General features: G+C 41.1%; 1 protein-coding gene across 3 annotated transcripts in view; it reads right to left on the reverse strand.

Moving 5' to 3' along the window:
• The window catches only part of piezo1 (piezo type mechanosensitive ion channel component 1 (Er blood group)), a 70,778-nt gene that overhangs the window by 42,038 nt on the left and 7,342 nt on the right, over nucleotides 1-21,398 (reverse strand). For all 3 annotated transcript variants that reach the window (XM_028006294.1, XM_028006295.1, XM_028006293.1), the window contains exons 2-6: nucleotides 8,822-8,917; nucleotides 4,691-4,856; nucleotides 4,436-4,577; nucleotides 2,992-3,214; nucleotides 629-842 (exon numbers count right to left, since the gene is read on the reverse strand). In XM_028006294.1, coding sequence (XP_027862095.1) covers nucleotides 629-842; nucleotides 2,992-3,214; nucleotides 4,436-4,577; nucleotides 4,691-4,856; nucleotides 8,822-8,917 — 841 coding nt within the window. The remainder of the gene's footprint in view (nucleotides 1-628; nucleotides 843-2,991; nucleotides 3,215-4,435; nucleotides 4,578-4,690; nucleotides 4,857-8,821; nucleotides 8,918-21,398) is intronic.

Below are 21,398 nucleotides of genomic sequence, written 5' to 3' on the forward strand. Positions count from 1 at the left end.
AATATTATCTTAAAAAAATGTATTCAATTATTGCTGAACCACCAACTGACTTGTGTTTTCTTTCAGCTTTTGGAGTCGCTATTTTGTGGACTAAGTACTACCAGGCGGTTTATGAACTGCCCTAATTTGCCAACAGTTGACATAAACAGACTGTAAAAAAAATCTATTTCACATCAGTTCCAAATAAAAATAGACCTACAAACATGAAAGCAAATTATATTATATCTCTAATTTCAGTATGTTTTAGGTTTATAAACGCATGACAGAACCATTTAAGAGTTTCTTCTCATTAATTACCGTTTTTATTCATTTCAGTTAACAAAAACAATTTTTTCAACTTCAGTTTGTGTTTTTCTTAATTACGTTTAGTTAACGCAATAACCTCGGTGCCAGTGTGAATCATCCATCAGCATAATGCTTCCAATCACTCAGATGAGTGATACATTCTGCCTAGTTGACGGTCTAGTCTAATTAAGGGATTCTGCAGTATTTTTTTCCAACCAGCCTGTAGAACCAGAAAACCTGGGAACCCAGGTGAATCATAAATTTAAGTAAGAGTTTTTCTGCTTCGATCTTTCTAAATTTTAAAGGAAATAGTAGTTAGCAACGTGTTGCGCTGCAGGCTCACCTGGCCCACAGGCTGTGTGGAGGGAAGAGGCCCTGGCCCAGCAGACTCTGGTACAAGTACAGGCAGACCAGGTGGCCGGCAGCGAAGAAGCCCACCATCACACACAGTGCATTAAACCCCAGGTGGCTGATGGGTAGATGGCACGCCCACCATGTGCACACACCAATGAACAGGAGGAAGTAAAGTGCTGAGAAGGCAGAGGGCAGCGTGATGCCTTGGGGTGGGAAGAACAAGAGACATGTTAAACATCTACAGACAGACAATGACACAAACACAGAGAATGGAGCTCACACTTTTAAAATTGTCAATTTAATACAAGTAACTGAATTAAGTTTGTCAAACCTACTTTTACTTAACATGACCACTTAATAAACTTAATATATGTACTTGGATAAACTTCATTTGATTATTTGTAGCAAATTAACTTTTTAAAAAAAAGTTGGATCATCTGTTTTCTTTTTTCAGGAGGATCAGGTTTTTTCAGTTAGCCTACAGTCTGCCAGGAGTCTTCTAAAAGTTAGCTAGTAGTCTGCCAACAGTCTGCTAGCAGTCTGCAGGGATCTAAAGGAAGATCCCTGCAGACTCAGTCTGACATAAAGGCCACTGAGCCTATAGGATCTGCTGCTAATGCACATCACTATGCATTATTGGACTGCTGCCCTGGTCTCATGCTCCATCTAAGCTCCAGCAGTTACACACACCTGCTGTTTATAACCATGGTTGAGCTGCCAGTGGAGCTAAGGTTTCATTTAGCCAACATGCCTCTGCAGCTCTCTCTCTCTCTCTCTCTCGCTCTGAGTCTGTGTTTCCATGTTAGCTTGTTTCTAGAATCCCTTTTCATTGGTTGCTGTACCTGGATGTAGAAGGATGGAAGCTACTGGCCTTTTATAAAAATGGATGGGAAATAGCTTTGGTTAGATCCTTCTGTTTTTAATGCTAACTTAGAGTTTTCCAGTGAGCTGGGGCTCATATCAGTAAATTAGCAGCCACTCACTTTTTATTAGTACCAAGTATTAGTTAACAGAGTCATTTAGTGTAGGAAACTTTTAAACACAGTGCTTTTGGAAAGTACTTGTTGATCTGCTTTGTAGCATTACAGCCATTGATAGAGCTGACCTGTTTGACAGAGCTAATCCTTTTCTGTGACAACCCTCCAAATATGAAAGGAAATCTTAAGACATACACTATATTGCCAAAAGTATTCGCTCACCTGCCTTGACTCACATATGAGCTTAAGTGACATCCTGTTCTTAACCCACAGGGTTCAATATGATGTTGGTCCACTTTTTGCTGCTAGAACAGCTTCAACTCTTCTCTGAAGACTGTCCACAAGGTTTAAGAGTGTTTATGGGGATTTTTGACCATTCTTCCAGAAGTGCATTTGTGAGGTAAGATACTGATGTTGGATGAGGAGTCCATTCCATTACAGTCTAATGGAATGGACTGTAATTCCTCCCAAATGTGTTATATCAGGTTGAGGTCAGGACTGTGCAGGTCAGTCAAGTTCAATCACACCACACTCTGCCATGCATGTCTTTATGGACCTTGCTTTGTGGACTGGTGAACAGCAATGGTGGAAGAAGAGGGACCAGATCCAAACTGTTCCCACTAAGTTGAGAATATGGAATTGTCCAAAATGTCTTGGTATGATGAAGCATTGATATTTCCTTTCACTGGCACTAAGGGGCCAAACCCAACTCCTGAAAAACAACCTCATATCATAAGCCCCCGTCCACCAAACTTTACACTTTTCACAATACACACAGACAAGTACTGTTGTCCTGGCAACCACCAAACCCAGACTCATCCATCAGATTGCCAGATGGAGAAGTGTGATTTGTCACTCCACTATTCTAGAGTTCAGTGGTAGCATGCTTTACATCACTGCATCCAAAGCTTTGCATTGCACTTGGTGATGTATGGTTTGGATGCAGCTGGTCACCATGGAAACCCATTCCAAGCTCTCTGTACTCTGTTCTTGAGCTCATCTGAAGGCCACATGAAGTTTTGAGGTCTGCAGTGATTGATTCTGCAGAAAGTTGGCGACCTCTTCCAACTTTAAAAAAATTTAAAAAACAATGCCTTTGTACTGTGAGACATTCACTCACTGAACATGTAACAATCACCGGATTTCATTTGATCTTATTGTCTCAAGCTGTTGAATGCAGGGCAGGGGACTTGTGCCCGTCTCCAGAGGTCAAAGGGCAATATATGGACATCCTTTTAAATTACTCGCTGTAAAGCTTTCACTGTCAGAGAACTGCATGTCCAGGTAAGCTACGCAGAGTAATGAGTCAGTTGTTCAGCGAGAACACCGAGAAGTGGTGACATGCGATGGAAACGTAACATGGAGCAGACCTTACCCGCCAAACCCAGCAGGACGACCACCGTGACTCTGCCCAGATCCCGCAGGATTTTCAGCACTTTGACTTTGAGACCTTCTGCCCGCTGCTTGGCTCTGGTTGCTGTGGAAACCTCGTCAGGGTCACCGTTGGACGACCTTTCCTCTTCCTCCACCTCTTCGTCAACTGATGACTCTTCCTCCTCCTCGTTCTCTGTTGTTGTGTCTGCAGATTCCTCTTCCAGCTATTTAGTGGGAGGAAAAGTTTCATAATGCTAGTTACCTCTGAGATGAGACAAAAATTCAACCAATCATAGTAGAGACGAGACTGAGAGCCATAAAATATGACCGAGCTCTGCTCTAATGTAGTGATTTTATATGGACTAAAATCTGATTTTACTATAGTCAATAAAACATCCAGCTAGTTGTTGGTGCTGTTACACTTTAACAGGAGTTCAGTTGCATAAGAAAGTGAAGCTACAGCAGTTAATTTAAAGGTTGTGGCTGCTGAAGGGTAAAGTGAGTAACCCTCCTCATGTTTGACACATGGTTCCTAAATCAATGTGTTTGCAGCATTAGCAGTCCACTCTCAGCAGGACAGCAGCGGGCCCGGCTCCAACAGAACAACCGGGCCTTCCAGCCTCTGCAGTGTTCAGAAACCAATCTGTAGAAAGAAATCCTGAGAACCCTCTGGGTCTGAACTGCAACGTTTCTGCTTCAAGACTGAATCAAATATCAGCCGGTTCTTATGCAGATCTTAAGCACCAGCTGAGGAGGATTGTAGAAATGTTGGGTCCTTTTCGTAACCAAGTGTCAGACTGATGTTTGTGTGAGTTGGAAGGCTGGACACACCTTCACTAAATGTGTTCCTTTGACGTCCTGAAGGGTTCTTTTAAATTAGAATCCTGGATGTTTGCACTTTTAATATGACCACGATTTAAACTAGAGTGGCACCGATCAATACCTGTATCGGTCCAGCTATTGGAAAAAAAAATCTAGACAACGTGTCTGATCCATAAAGGCAGATCTGTTCAGTCTAATTCTATGCTTTGTGCTCTGAGCGACGTCATACTTTATTATTTATTTAAGTGTGCTGTATTGGTGCAGAGTTATCAAATAAATTTGTAAGTCAGTATATTTATGTCTGTGTTTAAGAAAATAAATGTTATGTCAATTCAGCTCTGTTGCAGCATCGGCCGATACTAAACCTCAGATATCTGTATCGGTATCGGAAGTGTAAAAAGTGGGTCAGTGCATCCTTAATTCAAAATAAGTCATGTGTTTCACTCTGGTCCTCCCAAAGCCTCACAAAGGTTTTAATAATCAGAGTAAATGGGTCGAATCTTGTGAATTTTATGAAGGCTTTTTAAAAAGTGAACAGCGGTCTATTTAACATAATTTACCTTCTTTTATATTTGCATTCTATTATTCTTAAATAGGCCGTCACACACCATACAGAGACTTACTGATGTTATATTGGCTGCAGCCACCATTTCTCTGTTCCTGACCAATCTGCTGCAGAGGACAATAGTAACAAGTGACACCACACACACTCCTACATCCGGACACAGGAGACGGAGCACATTCCATGGATCCTCCAAGGGAAGCCTGCAACACGCATGCATATGAAGTCAGCACAAAACATCAGTACCTTTAATAATTTACTCTACAGTAGTTGTTTATGGTGTCTAACACACACACACACACACACACACACACACCTGGACAGTCCGATGTGTCTGGTTATGGTCTCCCATTGTGAACAGTTATATCCTATTGCAGTGTTGAGGGGAGCGTACGTGTACAGGACTGTCTGGAAACAGATATGAGCCAGAACAAACAGCAGACTGGTGCAAAATACTGTTTTAATAAAGCGACCAGTGTGACCTGAAAGACAGGAAACAGAAAAAAAAATGAAACAGAGTTTAATCTGCAAGCAAGTATTAAAAGCTGCAATAGATGCTCTGAGTGCTGCATGACTGCAGGGTATCAGGAAATCATACAACAGTGACATTGTTGCTGAAAATTGCTCATTATAAACCCACATTTTCTCAACCATTTCTTTATTCTTATTTACTGTCTCCACCACTCTCCGTGACCTTTAGCATCGCTATCACTAAGCACATTGGCTGTGGACATCAAGGACAGATCATCTAACTACAGTATATTACTGATACGCAGTTCAAAAGCTCAACACTTGAAATATAATATCCTACCAAGTAGTGCAGCTCTGTGCAGCTGCCATGATTAGTGCCTCTGTACAATCCTTCAGTCCTGCTTTTTCGACCCACTAGGAGGATTTCAGTGTTTCAGTCACTTTCTCAGTGTGTCAGAGGTAAATGACTCCTTCTGCTCCTTCACTTCCACCCTGGAAATCTGTTGCTATTTCATTAGCAGCTGGTAGAATATTTGCTGTTATGTCGTCTATGTTGGCCAAAATGATCAGCAGTTCACCATAAGACAAGTTGTAATCAACTTGTCTTATGGTGCATTCACACCAGCCCAGTTTAGTCCGCTTTAATCAAAGTCTAGTTCATTTGTATAGAAAGTCTGTTTTGTTTGGGAAGGTGTGAATACGTGACCGAACTCGATGCAAACCATAAACGCGAACTCTGGTCCGCATACAAACCTCGGTCTCGGCTTGTTTGAAGTGAACTCTGGTGCAGTTTGAATGCATATGGTGGATGCAAGCGGACCAGAGACCGCTCCAAAAACAGCAGCGCACTACAGCACAAGGCATTCTGGGTAACTACAAAACAAACAAGTGAGTCTAGCACTACAGAGTTTTACAGAGGTTTTTTTGTTGCTTCCTTCAAAGTTGGCCAAAATGATCAGCAGTCTTAGTTCTTGGTTCTTCACTAACACAGGCAAAGAGGGGAACAGGTTTTCCAGCTAGTTTGGATCATTTGACACAGTTTAGTGTAAAACAGAACTGCACCAGCTGAAAATGTGGCAAATGTTGCAATTTTGCTCTCCAATGGAACTGAGTATATTGAACTATCAGGTGTGAAAACATCCTTAAAATCACTGACTTTCAAAATTTCTTTGGCCAAAATATTATACATGCAGGTTGGCACAACATGTGTGTAACATTATTACATATTGATTACTTATACCTTCTAGAGATGACTCCCCACTGCCTGCCTTACTGACTTCTGTACAACTTCTTCGCGATTGTTATTTATTAGTGGGATGTCCAGAACGGATTATTGCCATATGTGATTTTAGCTCGTCTGGTTTTTCGTGTGTTCCTCTGGGAATTAACCACTTTTACATTGGTAAGGTTATTGAAGTGGTTCAGGCCAGAGTCTATTTGTTTCAGTTTGTCAGCAAGAATCGTCTCTTTGACTGCTGATTGGTCAACCTGTTTATGTGAGATCGTGTGATTGATTCATTTGCTGAGAGAGGCGGGGTTCACCCTGGACAGGTCGCCAGTCCATCGTAGGTCAAAGTGTTGCATGTATGTACCGTGTATGTGTAGTGTCTGAACCTTCTGTGGCAAAAACGTTATATCTCTGAGACTCTTCAAAGGCCTGTAGGTGGGCTTAATATCATGCCATTACATACTCACTCTGAGAACAAAGTGGATGGTGAGGGAGAGAACATCCTGTTTATTTTCCTGCTCCCTGTTTTGCTATTGTACCTCTGGAGGGAAGAAGTCAGAGGTGTGAGCCTGGCACGCTCTGCAGCAGAACATGCCAATCGGTGTCGTGAGAGGCTTCTGCCCTGCGTGTTTTAGATGTGTACCTGTTGGCTCTGTTGTTTCCTCTGCCTACACAGAACTAGAACTGCCTCCAGTACGGTCAAAGTGGAGGATGTGTCTGAACCGCACCTTTCTGTTGCTCAGACAGTCAGCTGATATGTGTGGGTTTAGATCCAGGGATGCTTCTCTCCATGGCTTCTAGTGGTTTTCATTTTGAAGTGAAGCATCTCAAGGATCATGGTTACTGTGATGTGCACCAGGTTGTGGACTGTGATGGTATCAGTAGGTATTGTCCATACAGTTGCACTCATATCTTCTAGTTAGATGTATAGACGGTATTGTCCATGTTGTGTTTTTGTCTTCAGATTGTCAGGGATTATCGATGAGACTCAGTACTATTGAGGCAGTGATGATGCGTTCTTGCCCCACCGTGTTGCGCCGGCTCCTCCCTTTGGTTGAATTTGTGTTGCATCACCTGGTGATTGAACATCTTGTGAGGATTACTGAGTCAGACGCTGTCTCTTAGTCAGGTCAAAGGAGAGTTCCAGGTCCAACATTCTCTCTATAGCCTCTTTTGGTTGACTGTGCGCCTTAGTCCTTCACTTTACATACTGGCCTCATTCTCAGCAGACTCTAATGTTCTGGTTTGCTTTCTTGTACTCTTTCAAAGTGATCATGAGCTGAAGGTCTCTCAAAGATTATGTTTGGCCTTTGGACAAACAACATGTCTAAAACTCCTATTTAAAAACTGGTTCATAGCAAGCTGGTTTGTCTCTTAAATGTAAATGTTCCCCAAATAAAACAACAAGTCAAATGGGAATATCCAGACATCAAATAATACATTTGCAGCTTTATTTAATTTCATTCAAAGGAGAATCCAGCTCTTTGTCTTGCAGTGAATCATCATGGCATTACCAAGTTGTGACAATCCTCTGAACTCAAGCCATGGAAATATCATTAATAAATCACTTTATGCTTTGGAGTGTTAAAGGAGTAGATCTATATGTTTTATGATGAACTTGGCTATAATGTGAAACAACAAAAAAAACAAAGTCACACTCCTCACACAGTTAAAATATCCTGCAACATTTACAGTCAAGATGTTCTGCATGTCACTCTAATCTTTGCAAACAATTAAAACATAGACACGTTTGATTTAGATTTACAAATCGACTGTAAAGTGCATCTTAAAATATTCGCAGCGGTTCACGTTTTCCACATTTTGTTACATTTTATTCCAGGTTGTATCAAATTAATCTCTTTCCTCAACATTTTTTTGCAAATTTATTACAGACAAAAAAACATTTGGCCGCTCTACAATGCAGGCCTGGTTGGTGCTACAGAGGTTGTTGTCCTTCTAGGAGGTTCTCTTCTCTCCTCAGAGAGGCCTCAGTCTCCCTGATGGCTCGGTTTAGACGGCCAGCCAACTCCAGGAAGAGTCCTGCTACTTTCAGAGTTCTTCTACTGACCAGTGATGCAGGTCGCTGAGGTCACTGGGACCTTGAAGCAGCAGAAATGTTACTGGATCCTTCCCCAGATTTGTGCCTAAAGACAGTCCAGCTTCAGAGATCTACAGACTATTCCTTTACTTTTATGCTTGACCTCTGACCTTACACAGATAGGTGGGCCTTTCCAAATCAAAATCAATCAACTGAATTTATCACAGGTTGACTCTATTTAAATTGTAGAAGCATCTCAGGGATGATCAGCTTTGTTGAGCTTCATCAATAAAATATTGTGAAGGCGGTGAATACTTATGTTAATGTGATTATTTTTAATAAATTAACCAGACACTGAAAGACAATGTTCCACTTTGTCATATTGAGGTATTTGTGTCTAGAATTTTGAAATAAGAGTTTAATTTAATACAATTTAGAATAAGGCCGCAACATAAAATGTGGATAAAGTGAAGCGCTGCGAATACTTTCGCACATGCCTTCTTTCTCCTCACTGAGAAAGAAGGCATGCGGTAAGCTGAAGATTTGAGCATTTCTTTTTTTAGCGTGTAGCATGATGTTTGTGAATGCACCCAACCTAAGCTCTGGCAAAATGCCTCCTGAACGTCAAGCTGCAGACCAAAGATGGCATTTCAGTAAAAGCAAACAGACAGACAGACGTTGAACCTCTTCACACACACACATAATCTTACCTCTCACTGTGTATTTGTTTGGGCACAGGAACCATGGCAGCAGCAGTAGATAGAGGAAGTAAACCAGTGACAGAAAGTTGAAGCGAAAAAGACAAGCTGCAAACACAGAAACATCAGAGTTAGCAGCTTTCTGAGTCTTAGAACATCGTACCTGGATCGTCCTACAACAGGAGCGGGTCTAAGACAAAACAGTCATGACCTGTGGATCTGGGATCATAAAAATAACCCAACATTCATTTTCATTTTTCTGCCATTTGTGAAAGTGTTTCTGGAGGTGGAGAACGTTGGTCATGTGGTATTTGTTTGGACATATGACAGTGATAGTGATGCTGTACAGGTGGGATGTTTCACTGAAACAGAGCAGTGTCAGTGCTGTTCCCATTGCTTCACGATGTCTAAAGGGCAGGAAAATATCAATATAAATATTTGGTAAATATCAATTGCTTTTCAGCAATATTAATTTTGGATATTGATATTAGCCCATAGTTTTATATCAGAGCATCCTCAAACAGCCTCAATAAAAAGCTGTTTATTGATGCTGTTCTGTGTCAAAATTAATACCAAATAACTCGTCTCACATGACAGAAAAAAATATCACATGACGCTTCAGGAAGTTTCATGACTTCCTGCAAAGTTTGATCCAAACCCAGTGGGAGTGTCACTAACAGAACACCTAATGCCCAATTCTGCAGCTAAGAAGAATATCACTGTCCAGTAGGAACGACTAAGCTCTATTGCCTAATTATCTCAACAGCTTACAAATCTGTGGAAATCTTTGTCAGTACTCTTCTAAAGGTAAAAACACAACACAATTTCGAAATTCAATTTCATTGAATACGGGCTGTCAGGTCCCTGTATGACCGGTGTCAGAGTCTGGTCCGCATTGCCGGCAGTAAGTCGGGCTCATTTCCGGTGAGAGTTGGACTCCGCCAGGGCTGCCCTTTGTCACCAATTCTGTTCATCACTTTCATGGACAGAATTTCTAGGCGCAGCCAAGGTGTTGAGGGGATCTGATTTGGTGGCCTTAGGATCTCATCTCTGCTTTTTGCAGACGATGTGGTCCTTTTGGCTTCATCAGATCGTGATCTGCAGCTCTCGCTGGAGCGGTTCGCAGCCGAGTGTGAAGCGGCCGGGATGGGGATCAGTGCCTCCAAATCCGAGGCCATGGTCTTGAGCCAGAAAAGGGTAGAGTGCCTTCTCCGGGTCAGGGGGGGTGTCCTGCCCCAAGTGGAGGAGTTTAAGTATCTCGGGATCTTGTTCACGAATGGGGGAAGAGGGGAGCGGGAGGTCGACAGGCGGATTGGTGCAGCGTCTGCCGTTAAGCGGGCGTTGTACCGGTCCGTCGTGGTGAAGAAAGAGCTGAGCCAAAAAGCAAAGCTCTCGATTTACCGGTCGATCTACGTTCCCACCCTCATCTATGGTCATGAGCTTTGGGTCATGACCGAAAGAACGAGATCGCGGATACAAGCGGCCGAAATGGGTTTTCTCCGTAGGGTGGCTGGGCTCTCCCTTAGAGATAGGGTGAGAAGCTCAGTCATCCAGGAGGGACTCAGAGTAGAGCCGCTGCTCCTTCACATCGAGAGGAGCCAGTTGAGGTGGCTCGGGCATCTGGTCAGGATGCCTCCTGGATGCCTCCCTGGTGAGGTGTTCCGGGCACGTCCCACCGGGAGGAGGCCCCGGGGAAGACCCAGGACACGCTGGAGGGACTATGTCTCTCGGCTGGCCTGGGAACGCCTCGGGATTCCCCCGGAAGAGCTAGAAGAAGGGGCCGGGGAGAGGGAAGTCTGGGCCTCCCTTCTGAAGCTGCTACCCCCGCGACCCGACCTCGGATAAGCGGAAGAAGATGGATGGATGGATGGAATTTCATTGAATAAGAAATCAAATTAAAATCATATGTGAATAAGCTTGAATGCGATAAATCGTTAAATATAATTGCAGTGACAGATGCAAACATTTACATGAGATTATAATCATAATTCAGCCATGGAGTTAGAGTTCATCTATCAACCATCAGAGGAGTGGTCTGCATCTTATTCATGCATTGGAGCAATAAGCCCCTTATAATAGGGAGTGGCAACATATGCAGCGTTTTGGGGAAAACTGTAGTCCGTGATTTTACGTTAGAGTTATGGATTCAACACGTTGAATTTTTTATGAACTGTGTGATGCTGTGAGAGCTCTGATGGAGCCAGCTGCACATTGTCTGACAAAAACCAAAACAAACCATCATCGTCCGACTACTTCCTGTGATCTTCTTAGTGGTTTTCACCAGGAGTAACATCTGGGAGTTGATCATGTGATGTGAAACTTGGTTTCCATTGCAGTTCTGAAAAATACACCTATTCTGATACGATTGAAAAACTATTCTGCGTAAATACAACCAAAAGAAACGAGCGAAGCAAACGCTAGCAGGAGAAGTGGTTATTTTACCAATCACAAAAAAAATCCAACAACTGCTAAAATCTGACACTACTCTATTTTTTTCTTTTACATTTTGTGAACAAAGAAGTTGCGCTCTAAGTCTAGCCCTCTTCTTCAGAGGTTTTTGTGTTGTTTCCCTCAGTGTTCTTGGTGCAGCACCACCATAGGCGAGGAGGAGAAGAGCTTTTTCAATTTGTTTGGATTGTTTGACACAGTGGAGTGTGAAAGAGAACCGCATAAGACGAAAATGTAGCAAATGTTGCAATTTTGCTCCCCAATCATAGAGTCTACCTCATTATCAGGTGTTTAAACATTCATAATCAAAAACAAACAAAAAAAAATTGAGCTATGGCAACAACAACGTGGAGTATATTAAGTTCAGCAATAAAGCTAAGTTTATAGTTGAACTGAGCTGGGGGCTCCCCTGCAGTACCTGGTCCTGTACCTCTGTGTGGATCCTGTGCTCCACATTTTAGTCAAAATGTTTGGTTTTGATTCTTGTTTTAAGATCTCCTGGTTGATTACTGAATTAAGATTTAAGTGAAATGCAAAAAAATATATATACTTTAATTGTATTTTTTTGTGTGTGTTTGCCTTATTTAAGACTATAGTTCGGGGGAAGAGTTATAGTGCACGAGTAGTCAGAGTGGAGGAGCTCCACCCTACTGCCTGGCTAATCATGAAGCATATTAGCATTGATGTCTCTGGACACACATGATAAGAGCGGTGAGTGGCCACAACACCTATCAGTTAGCAGCACGTGGACTTGTGTCTGTTGTCTTTCCTGAGCGGGTCACATGTTCAGGCCTTTGGTATTTCAGTATGAAATATGCTGCAGCAGGACGTCCCACCTGTCTTTATAGTTCTGATAACATGCTCTGCATCCCATCAGGTCTCTTAACTCAGCATGCTCAATTTATTTGGGTTAGTGCTTGGAAAAATACCTCGTTTTGTTAAATGTTCGTGTCTACATGGGAATCCTGTTATGGACAAAATTTTTCCATCATTTCAGGCTTGCACTGAGTTTACATCAAAACAGCCAAAGATTTTTTAGTAATAATGTTGTCAAATCCCTCCAGGAAACACACACGCGCATGCTCCACACCTGCTTCCGCGTTTCTGCTCTACTGCTGTAGTGAGATCACAGCGTCACATGCAGACTTGGCATGACTACTACAGGATGTTGTGTTGGATCCTGAAATGTAGAAGCATGCAGAAGCGAATGAAGAGCTTTTATCTGCAATGCTTATGGAGCAAAAGATGGCAAATAACAGAAAAAGTGGCTGTTGTTAACGGGGCGGTATTATAAGCTTTCCAGTCACATAGTGGGATTTTATAGCACAATGAAGTAATTATGTTACCTTCAGTCGTTTTTATATAAATATATATATATATACAGTATATATGTATGTATATATATATATATATATATATATATATATATATATATATAATATGACTTTAAAGAACTTTGACTTCATTATTTAACTCTTAGATTTTTAGAAATTGGGACTCTGTCTCTTTAAAAACTCCTGCCTTTTCTGAAACTCCGCCTTGAGGAGGTCATCACAGTATCACTCCTCTATTAACCCTTTAACAAAGTTTTTACCAGCATTGCACTGAGAAGTAGCCCAATATAATGAGCTCAGAACATACGTTCCACCAGGTGTTTGCTAATTGCTGCTGGCTAGTCTGAAGGAGCAGAGTGGGGAGTTTTGGGGACAGGGCTGCTTTGTGAGGTAAAAGCTCAGAAGCTTGGAAACTACAGCTCTGAGGAGGAGCTGCATGTCAAAGATTGCCACGGAGATCAAAGCATTTCTCAATCATGCATCAAAGAATCAAATATGCTCTTGATGAGGGAATAACATTATAAGGTGATGGAAAGCTCAAAATTCTTAATTTTACATAACAATTGCCCTTTAAAACGTATATTTCAAGTATCAGAAATGCAGTAAACTGACTAATAAATTACATGTTTAATCCCAAACGGCAACCTTTGACATTTGACCTCATTTTGACTCTGATTGGTTTTGGTGCTAGGCCTCCTGTAAACAAACATTAAGTGTGCTCCGTTTTCCCCTCAGCATTGTGCCTGTGAATCAGGAGAGCTGTGTGTGTTTTCTGTAACACCCTGCTGTCTAAACAAGCAAGACTGAACAGATAGAACCCGATTCCTAGAGCGGAAACACTTCCTCCTTGAGGAATCTGTCACGTTGTCTAACTCGTGTTCCTCAGAATCCCAAATATCAGCTGAAACACCTTCGAAACCTTCAGTGGAACGCCTGACTTCAGCTGGGAGCCTTTTATAGTTGCAACTAGTGGAGACGAAAGGAGGAACATGCAGAACAGGAGGCCAAGTGGACAAGAGGTTTTCTGGAAAATGTAAATGACAATGCAGAAATCAAATGATTTTTTTTTTTTTTTTGCATCTTAACCTCTTTGAACAACCGGAAGAAACAGACTACCAGAATTTACTTGTTGCATGCCACTAGTGTTTAGCTTAAAAACATATTCTGAGCAAATTATTATTAAATTATGCAACAAATTATTTTTTCACAAAATGACAGCACAATATATGCAAAATGATAGTCGTGATTAAGGATTAGATCAAAAATATAAATTCCTGCTTAATGAGGCTACTTCTTGTTACCATCCTGTTTGTTTACTAAGAGCAGACATGTCAAACTCAGTTTCATTTTGGGCCAAATCAAAAATTGAAATGTTTTTAAAGGGCCGGTTGTGCCAGAATGTATTGATAAAATCCAGAAAACTGTTAAAATATCAATAAATAGCTGTTGGTTTCAGCATTCAAAAAGTGTTTCTTAAAATTAAATAATATTGAACATCTTTTCACATTGGTCAGTCCATCCAGGATTTCATGATTGTTTTTGTGGATTTTTGTAATCAAAATCAAAGATTTTGGGGCGTTAATTTAGAAATATTTGTAAGGAATTTTTATGATACTTGTGCTAATGTGTGATGTTAAACATGACTTTGTATTAATCGACGTATCAATCACGGACTGTAACTTGACATCAAGTAAGGCTGAGGCAGCAATCAATGAGTTGGATACCGGAATAAAACGTTGGTACAAGTCAGTGAGCAGCAGTTTGTCTCCCTCAGCAGCTTCCAACATGACCTGCAGCTGAGAGCCGTTCAGCTGGGCAGTCGAGGACTAAACCGTTCCGCCGCAGGCTGCTTGTTTGAGTTTCCACTGCAGGCCCAAGACCTGCGGAAGGTCCAAAAATTAACCAGCTCACAAATAACAGAGGGACGCCTCTTCTCCCTGAGTGTCTGAGGTTAGGGTCGGCCACTGTGGACCAACTAAAACTGCACATTAAAATAAACCTTCTGGAAGGACGCTGCTATATCACACAACAAAAAAAGATGTTTTTTTTAAACCATACATTTCTCCTCTGTGTTAGGGTTTGTTTGTTTGTTTTTTTAAAACTTGCAATGCTGGTTTGTTGCTTTTCCAAAGCTCTGCTTTCAACTGGCTGCAGCGTGTGGCTTTCACAATCCCCTGTCTGATAGCATCTGTAAGCCGGTGTCCAGGCATGTTGTCTACTCACAGCCGTGGTGGCAACACTTCAACATCCAGGCACTGCAACAGGCAGCCATTTTCTCTCCATGTCTGGTTCCACCTCACCAACGAAGGGCAGCATTCAGTACTCAGCTGCACAGCAATCCACACAACTATCGAGGTTCTGGACCAAGCAGGAGACATGATCTTCATTAGATCCCGGTGAAAACAACCTCATTAAGAACAGCAATATGTAGCATAGCAACAGAATGAGGTTTGAAATTCAAGGTTTAATATCCTTGGAGGCAGAGAGAGCGGAATAAGAATCAGACCAGAAGTGATAACGCCAACAAAAGAAGGTTTGACCCAAGTCGTCGAGTTTAGCAGATGATTATCCCTGATACCGACCAGATGTATGAAACATTCTGAATTCATAAAAAATTACAAAAAAATCTCTTTAAAAATTGTTACATTTTCTGGTGTTCAGCAAATTGAAGTAATTTCCATCATTCCAATTAATCTAAAACAAGATTAATTGTTTTAATCTCGTTTTAGATTAGAGCAATCTAAAACTTAGAAATTATTTACCATTTCTCTTGGTAAATCAGACCAATATAAATTTGGTCTGATTTACCTTCAGACATGGAGAAAAAAACGTCTTTTTAATTGGTGAAGGTAAACTTGTATTTTCAACTGTGTAAAGTTTTCATCACAGTTTTAAAATGCACTGCTTTTTACAACATCGACTTAGAGGGAGGGCAGAAGAAAAAAATGTATTAATTTCTCACCTAAATTCAGATTTTTTTTTAACCCTGCTGTAACTGGGAGATAAATTATCGTGTTTCCTTAAAAAAAGGACCAGTTGAGACCAGAGTACTCGACTGAAGACTTTTACCATCCAGCTTTTGGTAAGAGGAGAGAAAGAAAAAGTAAAAACAATAAATCATGCTAATGGAAATCATTGAGCTCATGACATACTTGACATGACATGGCATGACATACTTAAATAAATAGCGAAGACAGTAATGATGAAATAATAATAAATTTGCAACACCTTGTCCAGCGCTAGTGGGTACAGAGGATGCTAATTGCATCACACAGTCTTTGGCTTCAAGCGGAGACTGGGAGGGAAGAATTTGGAAGACATAAAAGCAGAAATATCTGACCAAATAAATGCCAATGCTAATAAAAGAAGCTTTGAAATCCTCCAACTAGAAAACCTGACTCAAAAGGAACGTGTAAATTGAACTACAAATGCAATCCGTGTAGTAAACGACTGCAGCATTAGACAGCGAATGACAGCAGGACTGTATTCTTCACACATAATTAACGCCTGACGTGGAGGCCATGCAGGCCAGGCTCTAAATTCTCCAGCTGTGCCATCCTCCCAACATTTTGGCAAGAGCCTGCAACATTACACTTTTGACATCAAAGTTAAAGAGGAGAGAACGGAGAGAATGTGAGGCCTGCTGCTTCTGCTGACAGGGTTATATGGTAAAAGGGATTTACAGAACAAGCAGCCGTACAGGCGGGGCTCTCGCTCTGTCCATGATAAAATCTGGGAAAATCTCCATAAAGGTGACCGGAGAACTAGTTTCCCTTTGTCATGGCATGATTATCATGACAAATCACAGCAGGACTCACCAAGCCCCGTAAGCCAAAGATTACATCCCTTATATGCACAACATTCACCAGAGACCCATGATACATGTTAGCAATGTGTTTAACGCAGAAAAAATGACTGGCAGGCTTATTGACTGAGCTAACATTAGCTTCTTACATGCTAAGTGTTTAGCACAAGCTAGCGCAGCATTCCCACTTTGACCAAAAAATGAACACTAATATTTTTTGCTGTTTTGAACAGAGTAGTGAATTTTATTATCCAAACTGAGTTGTTTTGTAAGGCTCTATGAGTTGGTGCCTTTTTTATGACCAATTTTAATATTTTATTATTATTTTATTTTATTGGCTTTATTGACCAATTTTAATTAAAGTAAACATCAAAGGTTAGTCACTTTCTTTTTGGGGTTTAAAACCAAATCCTAAATACAGAGTCAAACTAACCCTGTTGTATCAAGTTAAGTGAGACCTTGATCAGTCCATTCAGTGCACTTAGAATTATTTTTTATTTATATTTTCTTTAACCATGGAAGATCCGTTAAATTTTCACAAGGGCGCCCTGGTAATGACCATATTTTAAAAGCCAATACCTGATAGAGGGTGTACTTTCTTTCCACCATCATCAGCCTTTTTGTGCCTGTGGTGATCCCGTCTCCGTCTCCCTGTAAAGCCCATCCAAGCTCACACATAAGCTGAGTATTTCTCACCGAGTCAGGAAATCGCATTGAACGAGCCAAGAATTTACGGACGTTGCACAATACGTGTTTGAGTAAAAGTTAGAACTTGTTCAAATGTAGTGATTGTGTTTCCTCTCCTACAGCAGAGATGGGAGGCATCAACGTGCGCCATCGTTGTGCACATCAACAAATAAAATCTGACTCACATCATCAGATAAAGAGAAAGCAAAGCTAATCTCCAACAAAGTTGAAAAGGATCAAATCTTCTTGCCATGCTCCATTGTGTCTCTTATTAAGAAATACTACCAGTGGGGTTGCAGCTATAGGAGAAATCAAATGCAGAAAATGGTTTGAAATTGTTATGAAAATTTCAATAAATCCGACAACCATCTTAAAAAAGTCTGAGAGCTTTCATTCTCACTGCTTCACTCTTTGCTGAGCAATAAAATTAATTAAAAAAATAAATGTCAAAAACTTTCAACAAAAGTACTTCACCAACAAGTGTGTATGAATTGATGCTTTTATAGTACAACATCAAACTAAAGACATAACAGTGCAATCCAATAATGTGAAGAAAGTGTTAATCACAGATAATCAAGTAGCTGAAGATATGCACCAAAGCAATTCATGAATGCCTGGTAAGCAAACAAGAGTCAAGCAGCATAGCATAACGGCATAGTTGCCTTTACACAAAAGTGAAAACCAAATAAAGTTCAGTGTAATCTGTGGCAGCAGTGGAGAGTGAGTGGTGGATGTACCAAACAGGGAAACTTCATTCGTCTACCTTGCAGCGCCTGGCACCGTCTCATAAATGCTATTTAGCACTCCACCAGGCGTTTAATGAGCACCACGTGGCGCAATAGAAACACCAACAGCCTCCTAGCAAATAACATGTGGTGTTTACTAGGAGGTTATTTTGTAGTTCACCAGAAAATAAAGAGTAAACAACTCTGAACTGCCTTTGATTTCCCATGGAGATAACACCATACCAAATAAAGCACAAATTTTTGATATTGTTTTATTTCCATATCACAAAAAAATACCCATCGGATGTATGGATGTTGTTTTTGTTTTTGTACTAAACCCTTATGGAGCCATAGATAGCATGAGGTGAAGAGCCACCAGTTTAAAAACACACACACACACACTCCCCCACACAAACACACAGCTTTTCATTCAACCACAAAGCAGAGTGTTGGTGATAATGACTTGTGCGTTGCTATGGAAGAGCAACGTTACAGAACCAAAGAACACAACCATCCACAAGGATTTCCCTGATACTGGCCTCAGCAGCCAAACGTAGCGTTAGCATGCTATCACTGCTATGACTCGCACAACTGGAAGTGTTATAAATCCATGTCAGTGAAACAAAAAGGTTTCTAATTACATAAAATTTAAGCGATAACAGGGACCTTGGGACGTGTGACCAGAATAACTCACATGGTATCATTAAGGGCATGTGTGGATTGTCAGGAACTACTACTACTGCAACCAGGTACTCATCCCACACCCCAACACCCTTCTGCTGGGTAGTGTTACATATGGAAGGCAGCAAGGGACTGGTGCCAAGGTGACAGCTTTTTGAGTGTCACCTCTGGTATTTTGATGATTTAGCTTGAATTGTGGGCTGCAGGCTGAAATGGCCTCGCTGACATCACCTTTAGCTCCCATAAAAGCAAATCAGGAATCTGCATGACAGTTAATGTTACCAGACAAAAGAAACAGTGTGGTCATATGAAAAGATTAAACTTAAATCTACCAGGAATAACTTTGGGTTTAACTTTATATTTCAGCATATTTCATAGAGAACAAATTTTAAAGGCAATAAAATGTTGGTTTACATCTGCATCATTGGATGGTGTCAACCAGAAACGTTGACATGTAGTTCACTGACACTGGGATAACATAACTTTTTATTTTGTTGTGTTAAATTAAACAAAGAACATGACAAATCAGGGTGTTTGAACAAACCAGAAATACTTCTCCCAGATGATCTATTTATGACAGATATCACCATCAGTTTTTTCTTAATAGCTGTCTGCTGTCTTATCCCAGCTTGTGTTGCTAACCATTAAATGACAAAAGGCCTCTTGTCACATCTTTGTTTTTGATTTCTAAAATGTGCTTAATTGTTAAAAGCTAGCAGAGTTTTGTAATCGCTGCCTTCGGCCTGTCCTCCAGGGTGGCATACAGGAAGTTAGTGCATATGCTGGAGACATCACTAAATACTGACGACGAGGATAAATTCAGGAGAACACTCGTCTTCAACAAAGTGAAGAGGCACCACACAGATGAACCCAGACAGAGAAAACGTCAGGAACAGATGGTCGATGATCACAGTCCTGAACTCCAAACAAGGCGGCTCAGCAATAAAAGCAGAAATGAAAAAGACAGAAACCGCCAAGTTTTGTTGAATTGGCAGAGTCTCCTTGGCTTCAGGATAATGTTTTCCATGAGCTTTTTAAAACTGAAAGATAGCATTCACACTGCCAGCAAGGTCTGGCATGTGAGCAAAGGGCCAGTACTGTTAAACTGATCAGGACTCATCTGCACACAATTATGTCAGACAACTGTCCTTCCCATTAGAACAACAGGAGCCAAGTCACTTCGCATAAACAGAAAAAACATCATAAAACATCTTATTAGCCGTCACTAGCAGAGCAAAAAAAAAAAAGAAACGATTATTACAGTTTATATGTAAGCACCAACTCTCTCACTAGAAGACAGGACAAACAACCAGGATGTGAGTCAGCATGACAGAGTAACAGGCTCCCAGAACTTCTTTGAATCTTCAGGATGTGTTCTATATTTGATCCGGTCAAATCTGGCCAATGAGAACCAGAAAGAGAGGAAGATGAGAAAACACTGAATCTGATCTCCTGCCAAATACATGGGGCAAACAGCACTAACTGCTGATCACAGAATTATGTAGATTGAAATTACAAAAATAAATCTGCTTAATGGAAACACGCCAACTTCAAAAGGTGGATTTTTCGGACTTATCGGAATAGATGTATTTCACTGAACTGTAATGGAAACACTTTTTTTCCATCACAGTCATGAGATCAGCAGCTGGTGTAAACTACAAAGAAGACATCAGGAAGTGGTAGTAGGATGATGTAGTTTGTTTTAGTTTTTTGGACAATGTGCAGCTGGCTCCCACCAGAGCTGTCACAACATCACACAATTCATTAAAATAAACTGCACAATTCCAACGTGTTTAATCCATAACTCTTCTATAAAATAGCCGACTATAATTTCCCCAAAACGCCGCAGACATAGCTGCTCCCAAGTAGGCGGAGCTTGTCGCTCCACCGCCTGAATAAGACGCTGATGTCTCATAGCTGATTAATGTGCGCTAGTATCATGGCTGAATTATGAGTATATACTGTATTATGCTAATGTTCACATCTATGGCCGCCATGATTTTTAATGACTTACTATGATTGTCATTTCATTTCTTATTTAATGGAAACACCACATATATGAAATTGTTTGGGGGGGGGGTTGAGCTCTTTATAATGGATACACATCTGCTGGAAGCACACAGCACAACTAGAAGTGTCTTTTGTAATTTGTCCACCATAAATGAGTGAAGTGTAGAGCACAGCAGCACGACAGAGTGGGAAAACGGAGAGATTGATGGCGGTTAAACGGAGGCCGTACGTTCACACTGGAGCTGGTGAGACACAGCTAGTATGGTTAACCCGGTTAACCTCAACGTCCAGACACACTCCCAGAGATTTACATGGAAGCAGATCTGAAAACAAATCTGAGTTTACTGACATAAATATAAATGTAAATCCACTTTTTTTAAAGTGGATTGAGATGACTTATGTTGTGAACTGGTCCTTCTTAAACAAACCTCATTTTCCCACAGCTAAAGTATTTTCTGTTGATTATAGTCACATGGTTCCCATGTCACTGATCACCTCCCCAGCAGGTATAAGCTGGTCAGTTTCCATCATTCCTTGACGGATCCTAAAATTTTCCCGTCACACCTCTGGTCCTCACTGCATCACCTGACTACCTTCCTCCAATGGTCCGCCATCGTCATCTTCCATCCTTTCCTGCATTAACTTTTCCATCATCCTCTCCTGCGCCACCATACAGCATCATCATCATCATCATCATCACTATCCTCTTCTGTGCCACCTTCATCACTTCCTCTGCCTCCCTCACAGTCCCCTTCAGCACCCTGGCCACACCTCAAGCCTGTTTCCCTTTAAGTTCCTGTTCCTGAGTTCTCCACCGTGGCCGGGGTGATCTGATTTCTTTTTTGCACATTTGTGACATTCCAGTGTTTCAGAGCATCAAACCAATTTAGTTATTAGTC

The sequence above is a fragment of the Xiphophorus couchianus genome, chromosome 22, assembly GCF_001444195.1.
Source record: "Xiphophorus couchianus chromosome 22, X_couchianus-1.0, whole genome shotgun sequence".
NCBI lineage: Eukaryota > Metazoa > Chordata > Actinopteri > Cyprinodontiformes > Poeciliidae > Xiphophorus > Xiphophorus couchianus.